At 31.7% G+C, this 22,166-nt stretch overlaps 1 protein-coding gene and 1 long non-coding RNA gene across 2 annotated transcripts; both read right to left on the reverse strand.

Moving 5' to 3' along the window:
- Positions 1-2,933: 2,933 nt before the first annotated feature.
- On the reverse strand, positions 2,934-4,370 carry LOC140889573 (uncharacterized). The gene is made up of 3 exons (XR_012152148.1): positions 4,233-4,370; positions 3,883-3,981; positions 2,934-3,024 (listed from the first exon to the last, which is right to left on the reverse strand). It is a non-coding gene; the product is annotated as an uncharacterized lncRNA (long non-coding RNA).
- A 3,443-nt stretch (positions 4,371-7,813) lies between these two features.
- LOC140867341 (uncharacterized) lies at positions 7,814-12,072 on the reverse strand. Its single transcript, XM_073272419.1, has 6 exons — positions 12,027-12,072; positions 11,355-11,642; positions 10,554-10,835; positions 9,766-10,160; positions 9,248-9,408; positions 7,814-7,835 (listed from the first exon to the last, which is right to left on the reverse strand). The coding sequence occupies exons 1-6, from the start codon at positions 12,070-12,072 to the stop codon at positions 7,814-7,816; spliced, it is 1,194 nt and encodes a 397-aa protein (XP_073128520.1).
- Between the last annotated feature and the right edge of the window lie 10,094 nt (positions 12,073-22,166).

Here is a 22,166-nt window from a genome sequence, read left to right on the forward strand (position 1 = left end):
AATTATTTTTATTTTTATTTCTTTTATTTGATTCTTTTGTTGAATTATGCTGAAATAATTTCTTACAAAAGTATAAATAATTTCATTTTCTTCAACCTTCATTCTTGTGTTATTATCTTTTATTACTTGTAAGTCAATTAATATATTTAATAATCAATGTGTAATTGAACGTTTTTTATAAAATTAATTTCATGCTAAGTTTTTCAAAATCTACTATTGCAATAATTTTTGTTGCTAAATCTTTGCTCGAATTTTGAATGATTTTATTAACATTTCATCTTATATTTCAACCGTCTTATCCATTTTGAGAATAAATGTATATTATTTTTTATTTAGTATCTCTAAAATCTTGTAGTATACTGAACTACTGAAGTGATGTTGTCCTATAAATAAAGAAAATTTTATTAGAAATTTGTAATAATATATAGGACTGAGAGTTTGCTACTTTACCAAAAGCTATAACTCGTGGTACGTAATAGTGCAATTCAAATCTTTTAAACCGCACAGTAGCCAAACGTCATTGTTCGTTTGTTTTACCCAGCAAGGACAATTATTGCACTAAACAATCTTCATTGCACTCCTTGTAATCAATGAGAATCGAACTCATGACATTAACTCTGATGTCAATTGTAGGATCGATCGCTTGTCATTTTACCAAAAGCTTACACTTTCAATGTTCATCACTTACAGTCATCGTTATTCTATAGCTATATATATTTACAGTTTAAAATAATATATTATCAATAACGCATGTTAGCCTATAGATATAATGTTTAATATAGTTTTATTTTGGCACAATATTTATTGATTCGTATGCAATTATTAACTCGAGTTTCCATTATTTGGTTGATTAATATTGAGCAAGTATGACATGTTTGGTACCATGCATTTGTTTTATTTTATTTCTTATGTATGTATGCTCTGAATCAATATAATTTATTATTTATTTGCTAATAAGTTAGATATATTAATCAAATTACTTGTTTTACGAGTATTGATTTATGTAATAATAATAATCATAATAATAATAATAATAATAATAATAATAATAACATATATAATGCATTCTAAACCTTAATTTAAATTATTAATAAATATTTTTTTCTCTATATGTTGAATTTTTATCCTTTTCACGATTTTTTTTTCCATTTATCATACATTATTTTTTCTCTATGAAAAAGTCAATATTCTTTTCATTTTTATTAATAGAAATTTATATGGTGGGTTTGGTCAAACGCGAAGATCCACCGGGGCCTGTTTGTGAACACGTTTGAGCGAGTCTAAACTCGTCTCTCCAAGGCGGGTTTAATACAAGACTAATTTTAGACCCGGTTCATTATCATTTTTTTATTGAAGTGTTGTCGTCGTTCTTTAAATAAAGTATATTTTATAATAATTGGTAATAATATACTATTTGAAAGAAAAAATAATTACATGTTTAGTTACGGAATCAATATAATCTTTAACATTGCAACTAATAAAAAAATTTACAATATTTTCCAACAATATAACCCCCGAGTTTCAATATTTTTATCATTTATGGTTATCATTATTTTATATCTACATTAATAGTTTAGAATAAGACATTATCAATGACTTATGTAAGCTTATAAATATAGTATTTAATGTAGTTTTACATTGTCACAATAAATTAAATATTTATTTTGTAATATCTTATCTTTTATGTTGATTATTTATTTTGTGACTATTGATTTATGAAAAACAAATATAATATAGATAATGCATTCTAAACCTTAATTTAAATTATTGCGCAATTATTTATTCCTTTTATATTTTGAATTTTTCTCTCACTTTTTTTTTTCCATTTATCATCCGTTTTTTATTTTTCAATGAAAGAATCAATATACACATCATCTTAATAGAATTTTTGTGATGATGTCTTTCTCCATCAATCATTTACATTTGACTATCGTTATTATTTTATTTTTTCATGGGACATACGTTTTTTATTCCTAAAAATTTTTATTTATAAGAATAACAATAATTTCATCGTTTTCAACTACATTCTGGTATGTACTGTCTTCTATTACTTGTATTTCAATATCGTTAATGATTGACGTAATTGTTGGACATCATTTTTTTCTTTTTAATTCACTAGTAGAATTTCTGCATTTTACTTCGCATATTAACTGAAGTTGTAGGTAGATAAGTAGCGAAGTAGATGCACGTGAAGTAATATGGTACTATTTTACTTCGCTTAATAACCGAAGTCTTAGCCATGAAATTACCGAAGTCTTTGGCCGATTCACGGAGTCAAAAACGGTTCATGATTTGACCGGTTACGAAGTAAAAGCATGACTTTTACTTCGGCATTTTCATTATGTGATGAAGTAAATATCTGTGACTTCGACATTTACGTTGACTGGCGAAGTAAATACATGTCTTTTACTTCCGTCGTTTCATTAAGTGACGAAGTAATAGAAAATATATGACTTCGGTATTTACATTGACTGAGGAAGTAAAATCATGTCTTTAACTTCGACATTTTCATTATGTGACGAAGTAAATGTTCTATTTAACTTCACATGTTATGCAATTTTATGAAGTAAAAACATGCCCATTACTTCAGCAGTTTCGTTAACTGTCGAAGTAATAAAGTATATATGGCTTCAGCTTTTACATTGACAGATAAAGTAAAAATATATGTTTCAATAAATCAAAATGAAACAATTTTAATTAGATACAGGAACATCACAATATATATTTTTGAAACATAAAATATACTAATTAGATTGATAAATTATCCATCCAAAAATTACGAACATCCGTAAATCCACAAGTACATCCGTAAATCCACAATTATGCATCCACGAATCCACGAGTATTTCCACAAAAGTAAAAGTGTTCTAACAAGTATATTCAATAATTCACTAAGAAAAAACGCAGATTTTTCCCAACGTGCATGACCAATTTAGGAACCTATATATGAGTAGACGAATTCATTCCATTTACTTCTAACTTCATCAAATTGAGCTTGGTTGTAATATTGCTTCGTGATGGATCCTGAAATTGAAATGTAAAAAATAAAATAGATCAAATTGAAATTCAAGATCGAGGATACATATTTGTCGGTTCACAAATAAGGGTAACAACGACATATGCGGGTACTGATCACATGTCGTTGCAACAGCTGATTAAATTAAAACATTACCAAATTGAAAACACGCTCTATCAAGGATACATATATATTTGAATTTCCACAAATAAGTCCAATAGCTAGCTAAATCCAAGAAAAAACAATGACACTCAGTTGATGTTAGCAATGCAGTGAACCATAGCTTGTCCAACAAAATCAAATGTTAGTTCACTAGAACGTCCATTACTGGAAAAAGCTAAAGAGACCATATTTTATTCATTAAATTCCTTGGCATCGGCGACATCAACTATCACGAGCATGCATATGAAAGTTTTGCTTCAAAAATACCATTGACCCAACCAAACTAGAAACTTAAATCACCAAACATCATAGAGCAGTCGCACAAAATACCATTGACCCCAACCAAACTAGAAACTTAAATCACCAACATCATAGAGCAGTTGCAAGTAATCTCAGACAGTTTTGATTCCAACATTTATCAGCATGAAAGAATGCTCTTGTTCGTATGAGAAAATATGATATAAACCAACTAGCAAGTACAATATGTCAATATCTCTAAAAAAGAGTTGATTAAGAAATAAAACCCTATCACCCCTAACAGTGCTAAGACAAAAATTTTGGCTATGAAATAATTTATTTGAAAGCAAGAACAAAAGCCTAACAAAAATGCCAACTTCAGATTCATTTCTGAGCAACTAAGCAGCAAATAAGGATGTAAACAGATTTTCACATAAATCAAAGCATAAAATGAAAATGAAACTCACCATCTTCTCCAACTGTATATTTTCACATTCAAGTATCTCTTTCATATACTTCATCACACAAAATCCACATTCAACAGAACCACTTTGTTTTAGATTACCCTAAAATGAAATAAAAAATATTGCAACAATCACAATCCAAATAACAAGTTTTGAACTCAAAAAAACTGAATTAGGTAAGAACAAAAGAGTAAAGCTCTCAAATATAAGAAAATGGTCGTTCGATTTATTTTGAACAAATTGCAGAATAGACATGCACAATATTTGGTCAAGTCCATTTGTCTCACAAAAATGTAACATTACGCACTGAAAAAAGATGTATTCAAATTAAATCAGAAGGGAACACAACTCACATAAACATAAAGTACCTAGTTCTTCAACCTCCCATCCAGCACGTCCAACACCAGGAACTCCTAGAGCATTTTCAGTTTGTTGTGTTTTAGAAAAGAACTTTTTTTTAAGATTTCCAAATTCATCGTACATCTCACCATCATCCTGATATCATGGAAAGCAATTTGATTAATAGCCTCGATCCCATACCCCTGCATATCTAGGAGAAAGTTTTCACTACATCTTCGGCCACTCGTCGGCGCCGTTTGGTCTTTTCTATTTCAATACAAGCAATCAATTATATATTCATCTCTATAACAAGATAATTCGACTAGAAATTTCATAGTTTACAGTTAAAAACCTATTGCTTCAATATTAGAAAGCCCATGTAGTGGTATAAAATTACAGAAGAACAAAAAGCAGACAACCAAAAGGCTAAAAACATAATACATATACCTCACACACCCCTCGCTATGTCCAGGTTTGTTAGTGTCACAGATGTAACATTTTAGGCGCTTTGCCCAATTAATGTTTCCACACCTGAGGAAAACAGGCACAAAGTTAATACTTTCAGTGTGCAAGAAAACATGCATGCCAACACAAAAAACACAGAAAGAACCATCTTACTGCGAGAGTCAAAATTAGTTATTATCCAAATCTTGTAGGCAATAATCCATTGCAGTACAAAATCTAACACTTGAATAATTCTCAACAAAAATAGAATCTGGAATCTATACTAATGTCGAATAAAAAACAAACACTTAATTTATACATAAAAGAAAAGGAAATAACCAACAGCCATCACAAGATTTCTAATCCTCCAGATGAAAATAATTACTTGCATGTTTGATCTAATTTTCTTCAGAAGCTGAGAAAGAAGCCTGTGTGGTCTGCCGAATTAGACTTATATAGACAATACATGCAACAAGGTCAAAACCAAATTCCAGATTCGTCATCCGATAGTGTAAAAATCATATTTAATTCATTTCTCATTCAAAACTAGTTCTATAAATTGAAAATGAAAGCTACCGATTTTGCTACATTTCATCTTCTTAAATACTTTCCAAATAAAATCATCTAATAGGCTTGAATCTATCTGCAAGTACACACCTAAAACTCGGATATTCTGTTTTCCGCAGATTGGAGCAAGTTCAGTAGAAAATTCATATAAAATTTATTTTACATCCGAATGAGTTATAACTGGTGGCATATCAAAGAAAACACAGTTATCTACAAGTTTTATGTGAATTTAAACCTCAAAATATGCACTGAACAATACCAGATTTCAAAATGACAGTAGATGCAAGAAATTATTCTTCATATAGTGCAGTTTCAAAAAAATGGGCATATCCCTTTAAATTTTAATGAAATGACCTGTTTCCAGTGCCAAATCAAAGACAACACAGAGCACTACAAGTTTGCTTCATAATGCAGATTCAAAATTTGTACTTTACATTTTCATTCAACTCAATTTCTAAGCTACACACGCGCTAAACCTACTGTCAAAGCATGAGAGCAAACAGATGGAGACATGACAAAAAGAGACTTGGTGGTGTTATTGTAAATTTACTTCAGTAATGTATTTAAAAGGAAAATTCAAACTTTAGAATGAAAAACTTGAACTCAATTATTGAAAGAAAATGAAATACAATCAACATTCGATTTAGTTACACTATGATGTATACACTTCAAAAAAACGATTGCTAATGAACTATAGGCAAAAGAGGAAAACATGCTATGGATGAAGGGTGAAAATTCTCTCTATCAAATAAAAGAAACGTTTTGAATAACTCAGACTTGGGACTCCAAAAGCAAAAGGTCTCAACATTCTTCTAATCATAAGATTACATCATAAATATTGGTTAACTGTATCTAATCATAAAAAACATGCTACTCTACCATTATTTTAGGTATAAAGAAGTTCCAGAAATAATCTTTCAGCCGCTGAAATAATTCTTCTACTAAAGACTGAAAAAAAGCTACATTTGCCTACTGTGAATGACTAAGTAGAAGCAGACACATATAATGCCTAAGATTACAACAATCATGAATGATTTCCACTTCAAATACTAGTTACTACGACTTTCCAACCATTTAAGACGCTACATAAAAAATTAACAAAATAATATATACAAATTTCTGTAATAAAGTGAAAGGGCCCGTGTCCTGATTTAATATTTAATGATCAAACAACCAGGATTAATTAATGTAAACAGCGAAAACGAGTTAAAAATTTGCGTTTTGGGCCTACAGAAAATTCGGCATGACCTATTCATAAATAGGACATCCCAAAAACCTGTACAACATAACCAACAATATATACTCGAAAATAGAGACACAACACCAATTTACACACCTATAGTTGCACTTGCCAAGACTAAACACATGCAGAGCCGGCAAGGTCGATCACACAAATAAAAATCCAAAACAAAGTCCAAAACTATCGATACAGGTACACAGGACATCACCCCGACAAATATAAAACTCGCTAAACTGATATATACATATATCTGGGAACTCGACGCCCGCTCGACTCATTGGGTACCACTAGATAACGCTCCACCAGATGCGTCAAATCCCCCTGGATAACCTGCTATGGAATCACAAACAACCACATCATAAAAAGAAAACAGGGGTCGGACCCCAGTACGACGAACTAGAAAAATTACGACAAATATAACTGACATGAATAAAATCAAGTACAATGCAATGAAATGCAATGTAATGCGTGACAGGTATCAATAAAATAAGAGATACCAAATGGAGTCCAAACGAAACGTATCACAATAATCTCAGTGGCCACCTGTGCCAGGAATGCAGCTGACCTCGAATCATCACTGCTAATCCATACACGTAGCATCGGAGGGTGACAGGAGCGACCCGTCCAGCCTCATGCTGTCATCAGGAGTGTCGTACGTAGCATCGGAGGGCAACAGGAGCTACCTGTCCGTGCCTCATGCTATCTCAGGAGTGCACTAAACACTGTCACTCGCTCCATGATGACTCCATACATCTCAAGATATCAATATCAATAGCAATCAAAGGAGTCAAGGCTCAACATGCTATGAAAAATTGTAAATGAGTGAATGCAATCATATAATCCACATAAGCACCTAAAGCACGTTAAAAAAAATACTTAATATCATTACATGTCATTATAGGCATCGTAATATAAACAGCTCATACGTACCTCAACCAACACTTAATTTACCACAGAATATCTCAAGTAATATTCGAATACTCCAATCCTGTGAAAAACCATTTATTTCACATCAATTCCTATTTCCGTTTACAAATCTGAATATTATTAAAACTAAATCTAAAAATCAAACTAACATTTCCAATCATCCATATTTCATATTAAATCATCCTATCAATGACCAACTATCGAATAAACGACTCTAAAAGTCGAAATACCAACATATTCAGATTCTGAATTTTCCCAGAAAATTTCTAAAAATTCTGAAATGTATATATATCAATTCTAACACATCTTAACATCTAAATAGTGATTTAAGTAACCTTAAAATTCGAAAATCCCAATAAATAAAAATGTGGAAATTCGAAATATTCCCAATTAAATTCTGAAAATTATCGAATACCTTCAATCAACTCCAATATAATACCTACAACCAATAATAAATCAAATATCAATTATCGGATGTCAATTGAATCGAAATACCCAAAATTCGAAATCCTAAATTCAAAATATACCTCAAGACTTCGAATTAAAGGTCTAAACAACCGGAACAACACTCCTCCTCGCTCAGGCGGCGATCGAACGGTGGCTAGGGGCGGCGAAGACGGCGGCTGGTCGGAGTCGAGTTCGAACAGATCGCGAGAAAACTTACGATATCGGTATCAAATTAAAGTTTACGTCGCGAGGATTCCAGAACTATATTTACTTTTGAAATCCGGCCAAAAACGAAGGAGATACGGGCATTTAAAGTGACGGGAAAAGTTTTGAAAAATAAAAGAAAGAAGAAGACGGATGAAGATGAAGAATCTGTGAAGATGACGTTAAAGAGAGGAGAGAGATTATCCGATATATATATTTAATATATATCTTGTTTAATTGTGTGTATTCTTTTATTTTATTCGGGGTTAAAACTTGGCCCGATTCGAGTTATTTCAACTCATGTGTGCTCTATAAATAAAATATGCATTTTAATATCATCTAAAAACCGATATTTATTAATACATATTTGTAACACACAAATTAATTAACATAGTAAATTCGAGTCCTTACATTTATCCCCCTCTAAAAACAAGATTTTGTCATCGAAATCAAACACACATCAAACGTATATACAAAGGAATTAAACATCTACCACTGATAGTAAATGGGAAAATCGGAGTACATGGAATAAGTCATCACATTTTCAAACAAGTGAGGCCATTCTTGACGCATTCTAGACTCCAATTCCCATGTAGCTTCTTCTCTCCCATGTCTACTCCATTCCACCATAACCAAAGGAATCGTCTTGTTCCTAAGTTGCTTTTCTTTACGATCAAGGATCTGCACTGGATACTCAATATAGCTAAGGGAACTATCCAACTCCACATCATCAACCCTCAAGATATGAGAAGGATCTGGTTCATACTTCCACTATCCAACTCCACATCATCAACCCTCAAGATATGAGAAGGATCTGGTTCATACTTCCGCAGCATAGATACGTGAAATACATCATGTATCTCAGACAAACTCTGCGGCAAGTTCAAACGATACGCCAAAATACCAATCTTCTCAACAATCTCGTACGGACCGATATAACGAGGAGCTAATTTCCCTTTACGTCCAAATATCATAGTACCACGAAATGATGATACTTTCAAGAAAACAAAATTGCCAACCTGAAATTCTAAAGGTCTACGCCCATTATTAGCATAGCTGGCTTGACGATCCTGGGCTGCTTTCATTCTTTTCCTGATCAGTTCAACTTTTTCATTCATCTCTTGAATAAACTCTGGTCTTGACAACTGTCGTTCTCCTAATTCTTCCCAACATATCGGAGATCTACATTTTCTGCCATACAAGGCTTCAAATGGTGCCATTCCGATAGATACTTGATAACTATTATTGTAAGAGAATTCCACCAAAGCTAAAGATTCTTGCCAACCACCACTGAAATCCATCACAACAGCTCGTAATAAATCTTCGAGTGTCTGAATAGTTCTTTCAGATTGACCATCTGTCTGTGGATGATAGGCAATACTCATGGCCAATTTAGAACCCAAAGCTGATTGCAAACTAGACCAAAACTTAGAAGTAAATTTGGGATCACGGTCTGATACTATAGTAACTGGCACACCATGCAATCGCACTATCTGATCAATGTACATTTTCGCCATTTTTGTATATGTCCAAGTACGATCATATGGAATAAAATGGGTAGATTTAGACAATCTATCCACAATAACCCAAATGGCATCACAACCACGATTAGATCGAGGTAGGTGTGTCATGAAATCCATAGTAATGTGTTCCCAATTCCACTGTGGTACTTCAAGACTAAGTAACATACCACCTTGTCTCATTCTTTCAGCCTTCACTTGTTGACACGTCAGACACTTAGCCACAAAGTCAGAAATATCTTTCTTCATACCTTCCCACCAATAATGGGCTTTCAAAATATGATACATCTTTCGAATTCCAGGATGTATACTATGTCGACTACAATGAGCTTTTCGTAGTATATCTTCTTTCAAATCTATCAAATTCGTAACCACAAGTCTACCAGTATAACGAAAACATCCATCAGAAGCAACAAGGAATTTCCCTGACTGACCAGCTGGAGTTAATTCTTTCAAGTGATGAATATATGGATCAGTCTTTTGTGCTGCTTTGATTTTCGAAATTATTCGTGGTTCAACTTGAATAGATGAAACTATGAAATGATTACCTTTAGCTCGATAAGTCCATCCAGAAGTTCCCAAATGCTCATGAACTTTAGAAATAGTTAAAGATGCTAACATCTTAGTATGAACTTTTCTGCTCAAAGCATCTGCAACTTGATTCACATTTCCTGGCTGGTATTGAATATCACAGTCAAAATCCTTAAGCAATTCTAACCATCGACGTTGTCTCATATTCAAATCAGACTGTGTGAATAAATATTTCAGACTCTTATGATCGGAATAAATCACAAACTATTCACCGTACAGATAATGACGCCATATTTTCAATGCATGCACAATGACAGCCAATTCTAAATCATGAACTGGATACCGAGTCTCATGTGGTTTCAATTGACGAGATGCATACGCAATCACGCGTCCATTTTGCATCAAAACACAACCCAGTCCATTCAAAGAAGCACTTGTACAAACAACAAAGCCACCTGAGCCTGAAGGTAATGCTAGTACTGGAGCCGTAGTCAGTTTTTCTTTCAAAGTATGGAAACTAGTTTCACATTCCTCAGTCCACACAAAACGTCGATCTTTTTGCGTCAATATAGTCCTAGGCCTAGCTATTTCGGAAAATCCCTTGATGAAACGCCTATAATATCCAGCCAAACCCAAAAAGTTACGAATCTCAGAGACATTGGTTGGTCGAGACCAATTAAGAACAGATTCAATTTTACTAGGATCGACAGATACCCCTTGAGCTGATATTACATGTCCTAGAAATAATACTCTGTCCAACCAAAATTCACACTTCGAAAACTTAGCATAGAATTGTGATGTTCTGAGTTTCTGAAGTACTAATATCAAATGTTCTTTATGCTCATTCCTTGACTTAGAATAAATCAAAATGTCATCAATGAAAATGATAACAAATCGATCTATAAACTCCCGAAACACGTGATTCATTAAATCCATAAAAACCGCTGGAGCATTAGTCAGCCCAAAAGGCACAACTAAAAATTCATAATGTCCGTAACGTGTTTGAAATGCTGTTTTGGGAACATCTTCCTCTCGAACTCTAAGTTGATGATATCCGGAACGAAGATCAATTTTAGAATATACAGATGTACCCTGCAACTGATCAAACAAGTCATCAATTCGTGGCAAAGGATACTTATTCTTCACAGTAGCCTGATTCAATTGCCGATAATCGATGCACATTCTCATCGTTCCATCTTTCTTCTTCACAAACAAGACTGGAGTACCCCAAGGCGACACACTTGGTCTAATATAACCTTTTTCCAGCAAATCTTGCAATTGTGTCTTAAGTTCTTTCAATTCTGCTGGAGCTAATTGATATGGGGCTCGAAAAATAGGACTTGTCCCTAGCATCAACTCAATACTAAGATCTATTTCCCTCTGAGGCGGAAAACCCGGAATCTCATCAGGAAATACATCAGGAAAATCCTTGACGACAGGAATATCTGAAACTTTCAATTTTTCCTCCTTCGTCGCATCAAGAGCATAAATCATAAATCCTTCATTTTTTATCGACAATAATCTAAACATTTCCATTGCCGATACTAATGGAATGCGAGATTGTGAATCATTACCATAAAAATTCTACTTATTGTCATAATACGGTCTAAATCTCACAATTTCATGAAAACAATCAACAGTAGCTCTATAATTCATCAGTGTATCCATACCCAGAATACAATCAAAATCAGACATAGCTAGTTTGATTAGATTGGTTATCATGATCTTATCCTCAAATCTAATCACACAATTCATAACTATCTCATTAGACATTAAGAAAACACCAGCAGGAGTAGCAACAGACACAGTATCCAACAACGGAGTAAAAGCAATCTCATGCTCATCAGCAAATGTAACAGATAAAAATGAATGAGATGCTCCTGTGTCTATCAAGATACGTGCAGGATAATCAAAAATATAACAAATACCTGCAATAACTCCCCCAGGTGCATCTTGTGCCTGATCTTGAGTCATAGCATGGACTTGAGCCTACTGTGGCCCTGGAAAACGTTGCTGACTCTGAGGAGATGAGTACCTAGGCTGCTGAGGTGGTTGTACCGGAACATAAGGCTGTGTAGGAGCAAACTGCGGTACAGGAGTATATGGCCTGAACGATGGTCTTCCAGGAAACTGGCCAAACTGTTGTGGCTGAAATGGCTGTCTTTCAGCATTTGGACATACTCGAGACGAATGTCCAGCCTGCCCACAAGTATAACAAGTTCCTGGAAATCCTGTACAATGTGCACTCAAATGATTACCACCACATCTGTCACAGTACACCCTACCAGACGATCCAACTGAACTTCCACCACGACTACCACTGGAACTGGAGGAACTAGACTGTGGCTTCTTTTTAAATGGCTTTCCCTTAGCTTTAAACCAAGGCCTTTTCGCTTGCTGAGACGATTGAATAGGCTGATATGAAGGTAAACCCATTGGTGTCTGCGAACTGCTTCCAGCTCCTTGAGAACCAGATGCTGGGATTGATTGTGGTTCACCCCTGAGTAGACTCGCTTCAATCTTCTTTTCCTTTTCTACTGCTTTCATATAAGTCGATGGAGTTTCAGTAGTCACCAAAGTATGGATCGTTCGTGTAAGCCCCTTCAGAAAATGTGAAATCTTTGACCGATCATTCTTTGCAACGTGTGGGACATAAGGCAAAAGAGCAGAAAACTGAGAAGCATAGTCAGCAACAGATTTATTGCCTTGCACCAACAGATTAAATTCATCTTCTTTAGCAGAATAATAAGATGGTGGTGCATATTCCTGTGCAAATTGAGTACGAAAGACTTCCCATGTAATCTTTTCACCAGAATCAGAAAGTGTTTCTGTCGTCGTTTCCCACCAAAGTTGCGCACGGTCTTTAAGTTGAAAAGGAACTAACTTCAGTCGAATTTCATCAGGATATTCTAGTCCATTAAACATATTGTTGAGACTTTTCAACCAACTAACAGCTTTCTCACTTCCTTCATTGCCAAAGAACTTTTGAGGACGCAACTCCTGAAATTGAGAAATTATTAATCGTATTCCTCCCATTTTCTCAGTCAATTGGGCCACTAGATCAACCTCAGCCTGAACCGCTTTTCCCTTGTCAGGATTTACCCGTGGCCGTTGTTCCACCTCTAATTCCACATTTTTCGAAGGCTGAACAGCTGGTCGACCACGTCTTCCCCTGACAATATCATCAAGATTTCTAATATTCTCTGCTGCAGACTCTTCTACAACTTCCTTTCCTTTTCTACCTCTTCCTCCCGGTGCCATTCTACAAGACACAAGGATTTAAATATAGGCAGAAATATCTTAACGAACAGAAAACTATGATAGAAACTCAGAGTTCTAATACGAATTCATAAACGAAGTTCTAAAGCCAAGAACTACTGGTTCTATCAGATAAGTTCAAATAATAAACACAATAAGCAAGTCACGTAAAAACAAGTAGTCACACACATACGCAACCATTTTGTTAGTGTCTAAACTCGAGTGTCCTAAACTCTAATTCGAGCATATCCCAGTTTATGCTTTGATACCAAATGAAAGAGACCGTGTCCTGATTTAATATTTAATGATCAAACAACCAGAATTAATTAATGTAAACAGCGAAAACGAGTTAAAAATTTGCATTTTGGGCCTACAGAAAATTCGGCATGACCTATTCGTAAATAGGACATCCCAAAAACCTGTACAACACAACCAACAATATATACTCGAAAATAGAGACACAAAACCAATTTACACACCTATAGTTGCACTTGCCAGGACTAAACACATGCAGAGCCGGCAAGGTCGATCACACAAATAAAAATCCAAAACAAAGTCCAAAACTATCGATACAGGTACACAGGGCATCACCCCGGCAAATATAAAACTCGCTAAACTGATATATACATATATCTGGGAACTCGACGCCACGCTCGACTCACTGGGTACCACTAGATAACGCTCCACCAGATGCGTCAAATCTCCCTGGATAACCTGCTATGGAATCACAAACAACCACATCATAAAAAGAAAACAGGGGTCGGACCCCAGTACGACGAACTAGAAAAATTACGACAAATATAACTGACATGAATAAAATCAAGTACAATGCAATGAAATGCAATGTAATACGTGATAGGTATCAATAAAATAAGGGATACCAAATGGAGTCCAAACGAAACGTATCACAATAATCTCAGTGGCCACCTGTGCCAGGAACGCAGCAGACCTCGAATCATCACTGCTAATCCATACACGTAGCATCGGAGGGTGACAGGAGCGACCCGTCCAGCCTCATGCTGTCATCAAGAGTGTCGTACGTAGCATCGAAGGGCGACATGAGCTACCTGTCCGTGCCTCATGCTATCTCAGGAGTGCACTAAACAATGTCACTCGCTCCATGATGACTCCATACATCTCAAGATATCAATATCAATAGCAATCAAAGGAGTCAAGGCTCAACGTGCTATGAAAAATTGTAAATGAGTGAATGCAATCATATAATCCACATAAGCACCTAAAGCACGTTAAAAAAAATATTTAATATCATTACATGTCATTATAGGCGTCGTAATATAAACAGCTCATACGTACCTCAACCAATACTTAATTTACCACAGAATGTCTCAAGTAATATTCGAATACTCCAATCCTGTGAAAAACTATTTATTTCACATCAATTCATATTTTCGTTTACAAATCTGAATATTATTAAAACTAAATCTAAAAATCAAACTAACATTTCCAATTATCCATATTTCATATTAAATCATCCTATCAATGACCAACTATCGAATAAACGACTCTAAAAGTCGAAATACCAACATATTCAGATTTTGAATTTTCCCAGAAAATTCCTAAAAATTCTGAAATGTATATATATCAATTCTAACACATCTTAACATCTAAATAGCGATTTAAGTAACCTTAAAATTCAAAAATCCCAATAAATAAAAATCTGGAAATTCTAAATATTCCCAATTAAATTCTGAAAATTATCGAATACCTTCAATCAACTCCAATATAATACCTACAACCAATAATAAATCAAATATCAATTATCGAATGTCAATTGAATCGAAATACCCAAAATTCGAAATCCTAAATTCGAAATATACCTCAAGACTTCGAATTAAAGGTCTAAACAACCGGAACAACACTCCTCCTCGCTCAGGCGGCGATCGGACGGCGGCTAGGGGCGGCGAAGACGGCGGCTGGTCGGAGTCGAGTTCGAACAGATCGCGTGAAACTTACGATATCGGTATCAAATTAAAGTTTACGTCGCGAGGATTCCAGAACTATATTTACTTTTGAAATCCGGCCAAAAACGAAGGAGATACGAGCATTTAAAGTGACGGGAAAAGTTTTGAAAAACAAAAGAAAGAAGACGACGGATGAAGATGAAGAATCTGTGAAGATGACGTTAAAGAGAGGAGAGAGATTATCCGATATATATATTTAATATATATCTTGTTTAATCGTGTGTATTCTTTTATTTTATTCGGGGTTAAAACTTGGCCCGGTTTGAGTTATTTCAACTCATGTGTGCTCTATAAATAAAATATGCAGAAGTAAAAAGTAACAATCAACTTCGGTAATAACACCGGCGAGGTAAAATTGCACATTTTACTTCGGTACTTAAAAAATCCGGGCTTCACTAATAATTTTTGTAGCATTTTACTTCGGCATTTTATTTTTGCCGAAGTAAAAAGTAAAAAAATAAAAATTTTAATTATAAGTGCTGAAGTAAAAAGATGAATCAGATCCCTTTCTTGAACCGGGATTTTATAAGTACCTTTCTTTCACTTTTAACACTTCGTAAAAAAAGAAATCCATCACCCATCTCCTTGCGATCCCCTTTCTCCTTCAACTAAGAGGCCGCCGATTTGCATCTCCAGTCATCCACCACCGTCGTGAATCGCTCGCCAACGCCGTAATTCGAAAGCCCAAGGTCTGAATCCTTATGTTTTAGTATCAATTTGGGTTTTTCGGCGTTTTGGAAGATGTTTTCCTTTTTTTTTACATGAATTCGGGTTCCTATTTTTTTTTTTACATGAATTCAGATTTTCCCTTTTTATTTGTGTTTTACGTGTTTCGGAAGATGTTTTGTTCTTGTTGTTCGATCCAGAAAACTACAAATATGCCACTAAATTTCAGAATTGCAAATAATCATCCAAAATTCATAAACAGGCTCAAACGACGATATTATTTCAATCCGTAGAACTTCTTAAAAATTACGTCAAAACGTAGCACTCGGAGCTGCGATCGCAAATATACGATCAATCAGAAATTCTACCGGGCGGATCAAAAGATATTGAAGCGTAAAAGGTTAAAAATTGATTTGGAACCCTTTATTTCCCTTTTGCTCGACTTCTTCTGCTGAATATGCGCTGATCACATGTGGGAATGTGTATATATCAATTTAAAATTCCACTTGCAAGTGCTATTTGCACTTTGGCCCCTAAACTTTTTGAAACTTGCAAATCAGTCCCCGAACAAGCAATTTAATTCAATTTTAACCCTAAATAATTTAATAATAGTAGAATTTAATTTTAAACTCTAAATATTCCCAAATTAAATATTTTCAGATTAAAATCAAATCATTTCAAACCTTATCACATTTTAGTCCCTGAACTTCTCAATATTTGCAAATCGGTCCTTCTTCAAATCTTTGCTTCTAATTAAATCCTTGTCATATTTTAACTCATAACCCAGAAATATTTCATCCAAATATTTTTATCTTTTAATTTAATAATTCCGGATATTAAAATCTTAAAATTCCGAAAATCCTCAAATTAAATATTTTCGTCCAGAAATTTAAATCTCTAATTCTGACATTTCTCAAGAAGGTTATAGGCGAGTTTTAGGTGTTGGAAATGAGCCTAAGTATTGGTATTATTCCTTGGTTAATGGCTTGGAACTCGCGAGTCGTATAGCTAAGGTTTTGGTTGAGGGTAAAAACTAAGGATTGAGCAGAATTTTTGTCAAACGTTGGGCTGTCTGGAAATGAATGGTTGAAACATGGTAAGGATCATGATTTGGTTAAGGTCTTGCTGTCCGGATATAAATTTTCATAAAATGATTATTTAAGAATAATACCTCGAGGATGAAATTTTTTATTTAGTTCTAAGTGCCATGGAGTCGTGGTTTCAAGCGGAATTCTTTTTGAATAAGAATCGAGTAAGTTACAAGTTTTACGGGTGAACCGCTCGAATTGTCCTAAGCGCAAGTTATGGTTTAGATTTTCATCCTTTGGTTTGCTCCCTAAATCAACATCCCGGTCATCCATATTTGAGTCTCTTTCATGATTATTGAGTAAATATTTACGAGTACATCTTATCTACATATGCATGCTAAGTCCCATATTCAAGAATGAAAGGAAAATTACTTTTTACGAACGAAGTGAGATGATTGTGACTATAGAAATTTACGTGTATGTGTGGGATTGGGAGACATTCTGGCCTACCTTACCACATGACGTGTATATGTGGGGCTGAGAGATGTTTTGGCCTACCTTACCAAATATCTACGTGTATGTGTGGGGTTGAGAGAAATCTTGGCCTCCCTTACCAAGTATGGGCAAGATGGGTTGAGAAATACCTGACCTCCTTGCGGCACAGTGCACTGCAGCCATGATCATGATCGAAATCACAGAGTCACAATTCAAAGATCTAAGTTCAAATGTTTATGACTATGTTTCAGTACAGTTTATTCAGTTACGGTGATTATATTAGACTTAGCCATGCATATGTTTCATTTATGTTCACTTCTTTCCTTTAGAGATCATTTATTCAAATTAAGGGAACAAAGTATTTTATTATCAAGCTATTTTTAATCTGCGTGTGTATGTATTTATGTAATACTCGTTATTTCTCCCATATTTTTGTTGGGGCCCTAGGCTCACTACATCTACTTGGTGCAGGTATAAGTTATCATTGAGTTCGAGGGGCAAGATTATCGAGTGGACTGCGATACGGGCACGACACATGCAAACTCAAGGATTTTGTAATTCCCCGATTTTATATTAATTGAGTTTAATCGAGATAATCAGGGTTTTCAGTAATTGAGAATTGTTTTGATATTTAGCAGAGAATTATCTTCTTTTGCTTATAATGTTTTCGTTACTGAAATTTTTGATTGAATTTCAAATGTCATTAATTACAAACATTTACATTTTACCTTTTATTTCAATTTTGTTGGTAAATTCATATTATTATTTATTTTGGTGTATCTAATATTTCTTCATTAATTGCAAGACCAATATCGCATAATTTTTTTAATGGTTTTACCTTTTATGAGGAGAAAAAATAGTTAATTTTTTTAAATTTCTTATATATATGATGTGTGTTGGTGTGTTTTTTAATTATTATTTTAGATTAAAACTTAACTCTACTTGAATTGATTTATTTTAACACGAGTGTGTAATTTAATTAACATAAACTTTTACAAATCTAATATTTTTATGTTTAAATATGAATTCATGATATAATTATTTAACTCAATAGGTCCTTACACAAATTAAAATATATAAGATTTTAAAAAAAATATGTTTATTTAGTCTACAAACAAATAAAGATCAAGTATCTGGTGTTTCAATCTTTTAACAAACTAAATAGTATTTAATTAAGATTTTTGTGGAATTTTTTTTTAAAAAATTTGGAAAATTATATTCACTTTATCTACAACAAAATAAAAAACAAAGTATTTTGGTATTTCAATTTTTTTTGGAAACCGAATCCTTATCTAATATGCACACACTTTGTCAATTTTGACCTTATCATAATAATTGATTTTACATATAATAAAAATATTCATTTACGTTTAAACCCTAACTAAAATGTTGTTTTTACTTCTATAACTCTATATATTTTTATATGATTTTACTTATAGTATAAATAAAAGGACGAAGTTGTTATTTCACAATTGTAAAACTTGACTCTACTTGAATTGATTTATTTTAACATGAGTGTGTAATTTAATTTATATATATATATATATATATATATATATATATATTAATAACTTTTACAAATCTAATATTTTTATATTTAAATATAAACTCATGATATAATTATTTACCTCAGTAGGTCCTTACACAAATTAAAATATATATAAGATTTTTTTTATAAAAATATGTTCATTCAGTCTAAAAACAAATAAAAATCAAGTATCTAGTTTTTCAATCTTTTAACAAACTGAATAGTATTTAATTAAAATTTTTGTGGAATATTTTTAAAAAATATTTGTGGAAAAAATATATTCACTTTATCTACAACAAAATAAAAAATTAATTATTTTGGTATTTTAATTTTTTTGAAAACTGAATCCTTATATTTAAATATGAACTCATGATATAATTATTTACCTCAATAAGTCCTTACACAAATTAAAATATATAATATTTTTTTAAAAAAATATGTTTATTCAGTTTTAAAAAAAAAACATCTAGTATATGGTGTTTCAATCTTTTAACAAACTGAATAGTATTTAATTAAGATTTTTCTGAAATTTTTTAAAAATATTTGTGGAAAAAATATATTAACTTTATCTACAACAAAATAAAAAAAACAAAATATTTTGGTATTTTAATTTTTTGGAAACTGAATCCTTATCTAATATGGACACACTTTGTTAATTTTGACCTTACCATAATAATTGATTTTACATATAATAGAAATATTGATTTACATTTATGCCATAACTAAAATCATGTTGTTTTTACTTTAATAACCTTATATATTTTTATATTGTTTTACTTATAGTATAAATAAAATGACAAAGTTGTTATTACATAATTGTAAAACTTTGACCTTTTATATATATATATATATATATATATATATATAGATAGATTGTATAATTTTGATCGAAAACAATGCTACAATTAATCATATATAACACGTGTTTTTTCATTTACGAGACCAGTTCAATTTTTTTTATATAAAAAATAAAAAAATTTGATCGAAAAACAAATGCTACAACCCATTGTCGATGGGGTGATCACGGTGCAGTTTGGACGATATTTTTATAAAATTCAAATCGAATTGCTATGCACGGTTTGATTTCAAAATTAGTTTTTAATTACAATTTTTCATGTAATTACAATTTTTCATGTAAAAATAGATATGCGAGCATGTCTGCCATTTAAACATATATGTATTGTTTGTAAATTGAAATATCTATAAAATTATATTTACGATATTAATGTGGATATTAAATAGTGGATATTACGAGTCAATCGAGATTTTTGTACTTGATAGCAAGACTAATAGTGTGGCACGTTATCTTGCGGCTGCATCTTTGGATGACAATATATATGGAAAGTATCGATGCATGCAATTTCATATTTCAAAATTTTATTTACCATACCTTTAAAAAAATTCAAAATGATTTTAAACATTAAAAACAGTTACATTCATACTAACCACGTTTCAACTTAAAAAACTTAAAAATTTTGAAATTCATGCTTCGACAGACTTCACGTGTTTTAGACCTTATGAATAAATGCCAACCATCGCGCTATGTGCATTAAATTAAAATAAAAAATTACAAAAGTGTACAAATACAATGGCCCTAAATCTAGATCAACGGCAATTTCAAAAAATAAAAATAAAAAAGAGAAAAAAAATCGGGCTAATAGCATCCGGATTTCATGTGAAAAACTTAATTGTCACAAAATTCCATATAAAAATTTAATAGGCTAATATGTCTTTGAATTTTTAAAAAAATTTCATACAGTACCCATCCGACCCATGTTGTAATGCCACGCGCTAAAGTGCATATATTTGTGATATTTTGTACCTTATTTGACTTTATTGCTCTTTTTTTTTTAGAATAATTTACTATTTTATTTTTTTCAAATAAAAGTTCTATATTTGAGAAAATTATGTGGACCAGTTTATTAAAAAAGAAACAAAAAATTTCAAAAAAATAAAAAATAAAAAATAAGGGAGGATACGAGAAGTACATGTGAATGAATATTTAATTTTTAAATATATTATATGACAATTATTCATGTCAATTAGAACAAAATGAAAAACTAATATTAGAAATAATTTAAACTATCTTCGGACAAAAATTTAGATTTTACAAAAAATTATATATATATATATATATAATTTTTTTTCTCGTAATATTTTATATGATTAACTATATTTTTAAAATAATATCACAATATATTATATTATATATAAGTAAAACAAAAGATTTTTTTGTGATGTTAAAATGATGTATTATTTATATTATATCTTAAGTGTTAGTATAGATATAAAAAATATGATTCGAAATTTTTTCACAAAAATATAAAAACCAAACTGAAATATAAAATTTTTAATTATAAAATATTATCAAAGTTTGGGCAAAAATAAAATATTTTAATATTAAAATTAATATTATTATGTTATTGTTTTATATTTAAATAAAATTAGATTGTATCATCCGGTCATTAAAAACAACGTTTTTATATTCTAAATTCTTAGTATAAACTATATATATAATATTTAAAACTAAATACTAAAACTAATTTATATTTATTTTATTTTTAATTTGAAGAATGTTAAAATATACATAGGTTAACTATGATAAATAATATTTTAATTAAAAATAAAAATTTAGGAACTAGCTATATTTTTTAATAAAATATTATGATTAATTATAAACTAATTCTTTAAATTAAAAATTTGAACTATGAGATACAAAAATTTAGAATGTTAAAACCACACATAATTTATTTTGAAAAGTTAAAAAAATTAAAATAGATTTAACAATTAATATTTAATTTTATAATTTTTTATATTAATGATATTTATATATTTAATTATAGTTTTTTGAGCAATATATATTTTAGATAATCAATTTATAAATTGAAATTATTAACGAATTTATCAAATTTATATTTAATCAATTAAATAGTAACATTATCAATTTATAAGATAAAAATTAAATATTTTTATAATGTATATAATTTGAATCTGGGAAAGTTTTCAACATGATTTTATTTTAAATATGCAGTATTTAGTATTTGTATTGAAGTTTTAATAATATATTAGATATTTGGATAAATATATATTATTTTAGAGTTATATTACGTA

Source organism: Henckelia pumila, chromosome 1 (genome assembly GCF_033568475.1).
Source record: "Henckelia pumila isolate YLH828 chromosome 1, ASM3356847v2, whole genome shotgun sequence".
NCBI classification, from domain to species: domain Eukaryota; kingdom Viridiplantae; phylum Streptophyta; class Magnoliopsida; order Lamiales; family Gesneriaceae; genus Henckelia; species Henckelia pumila.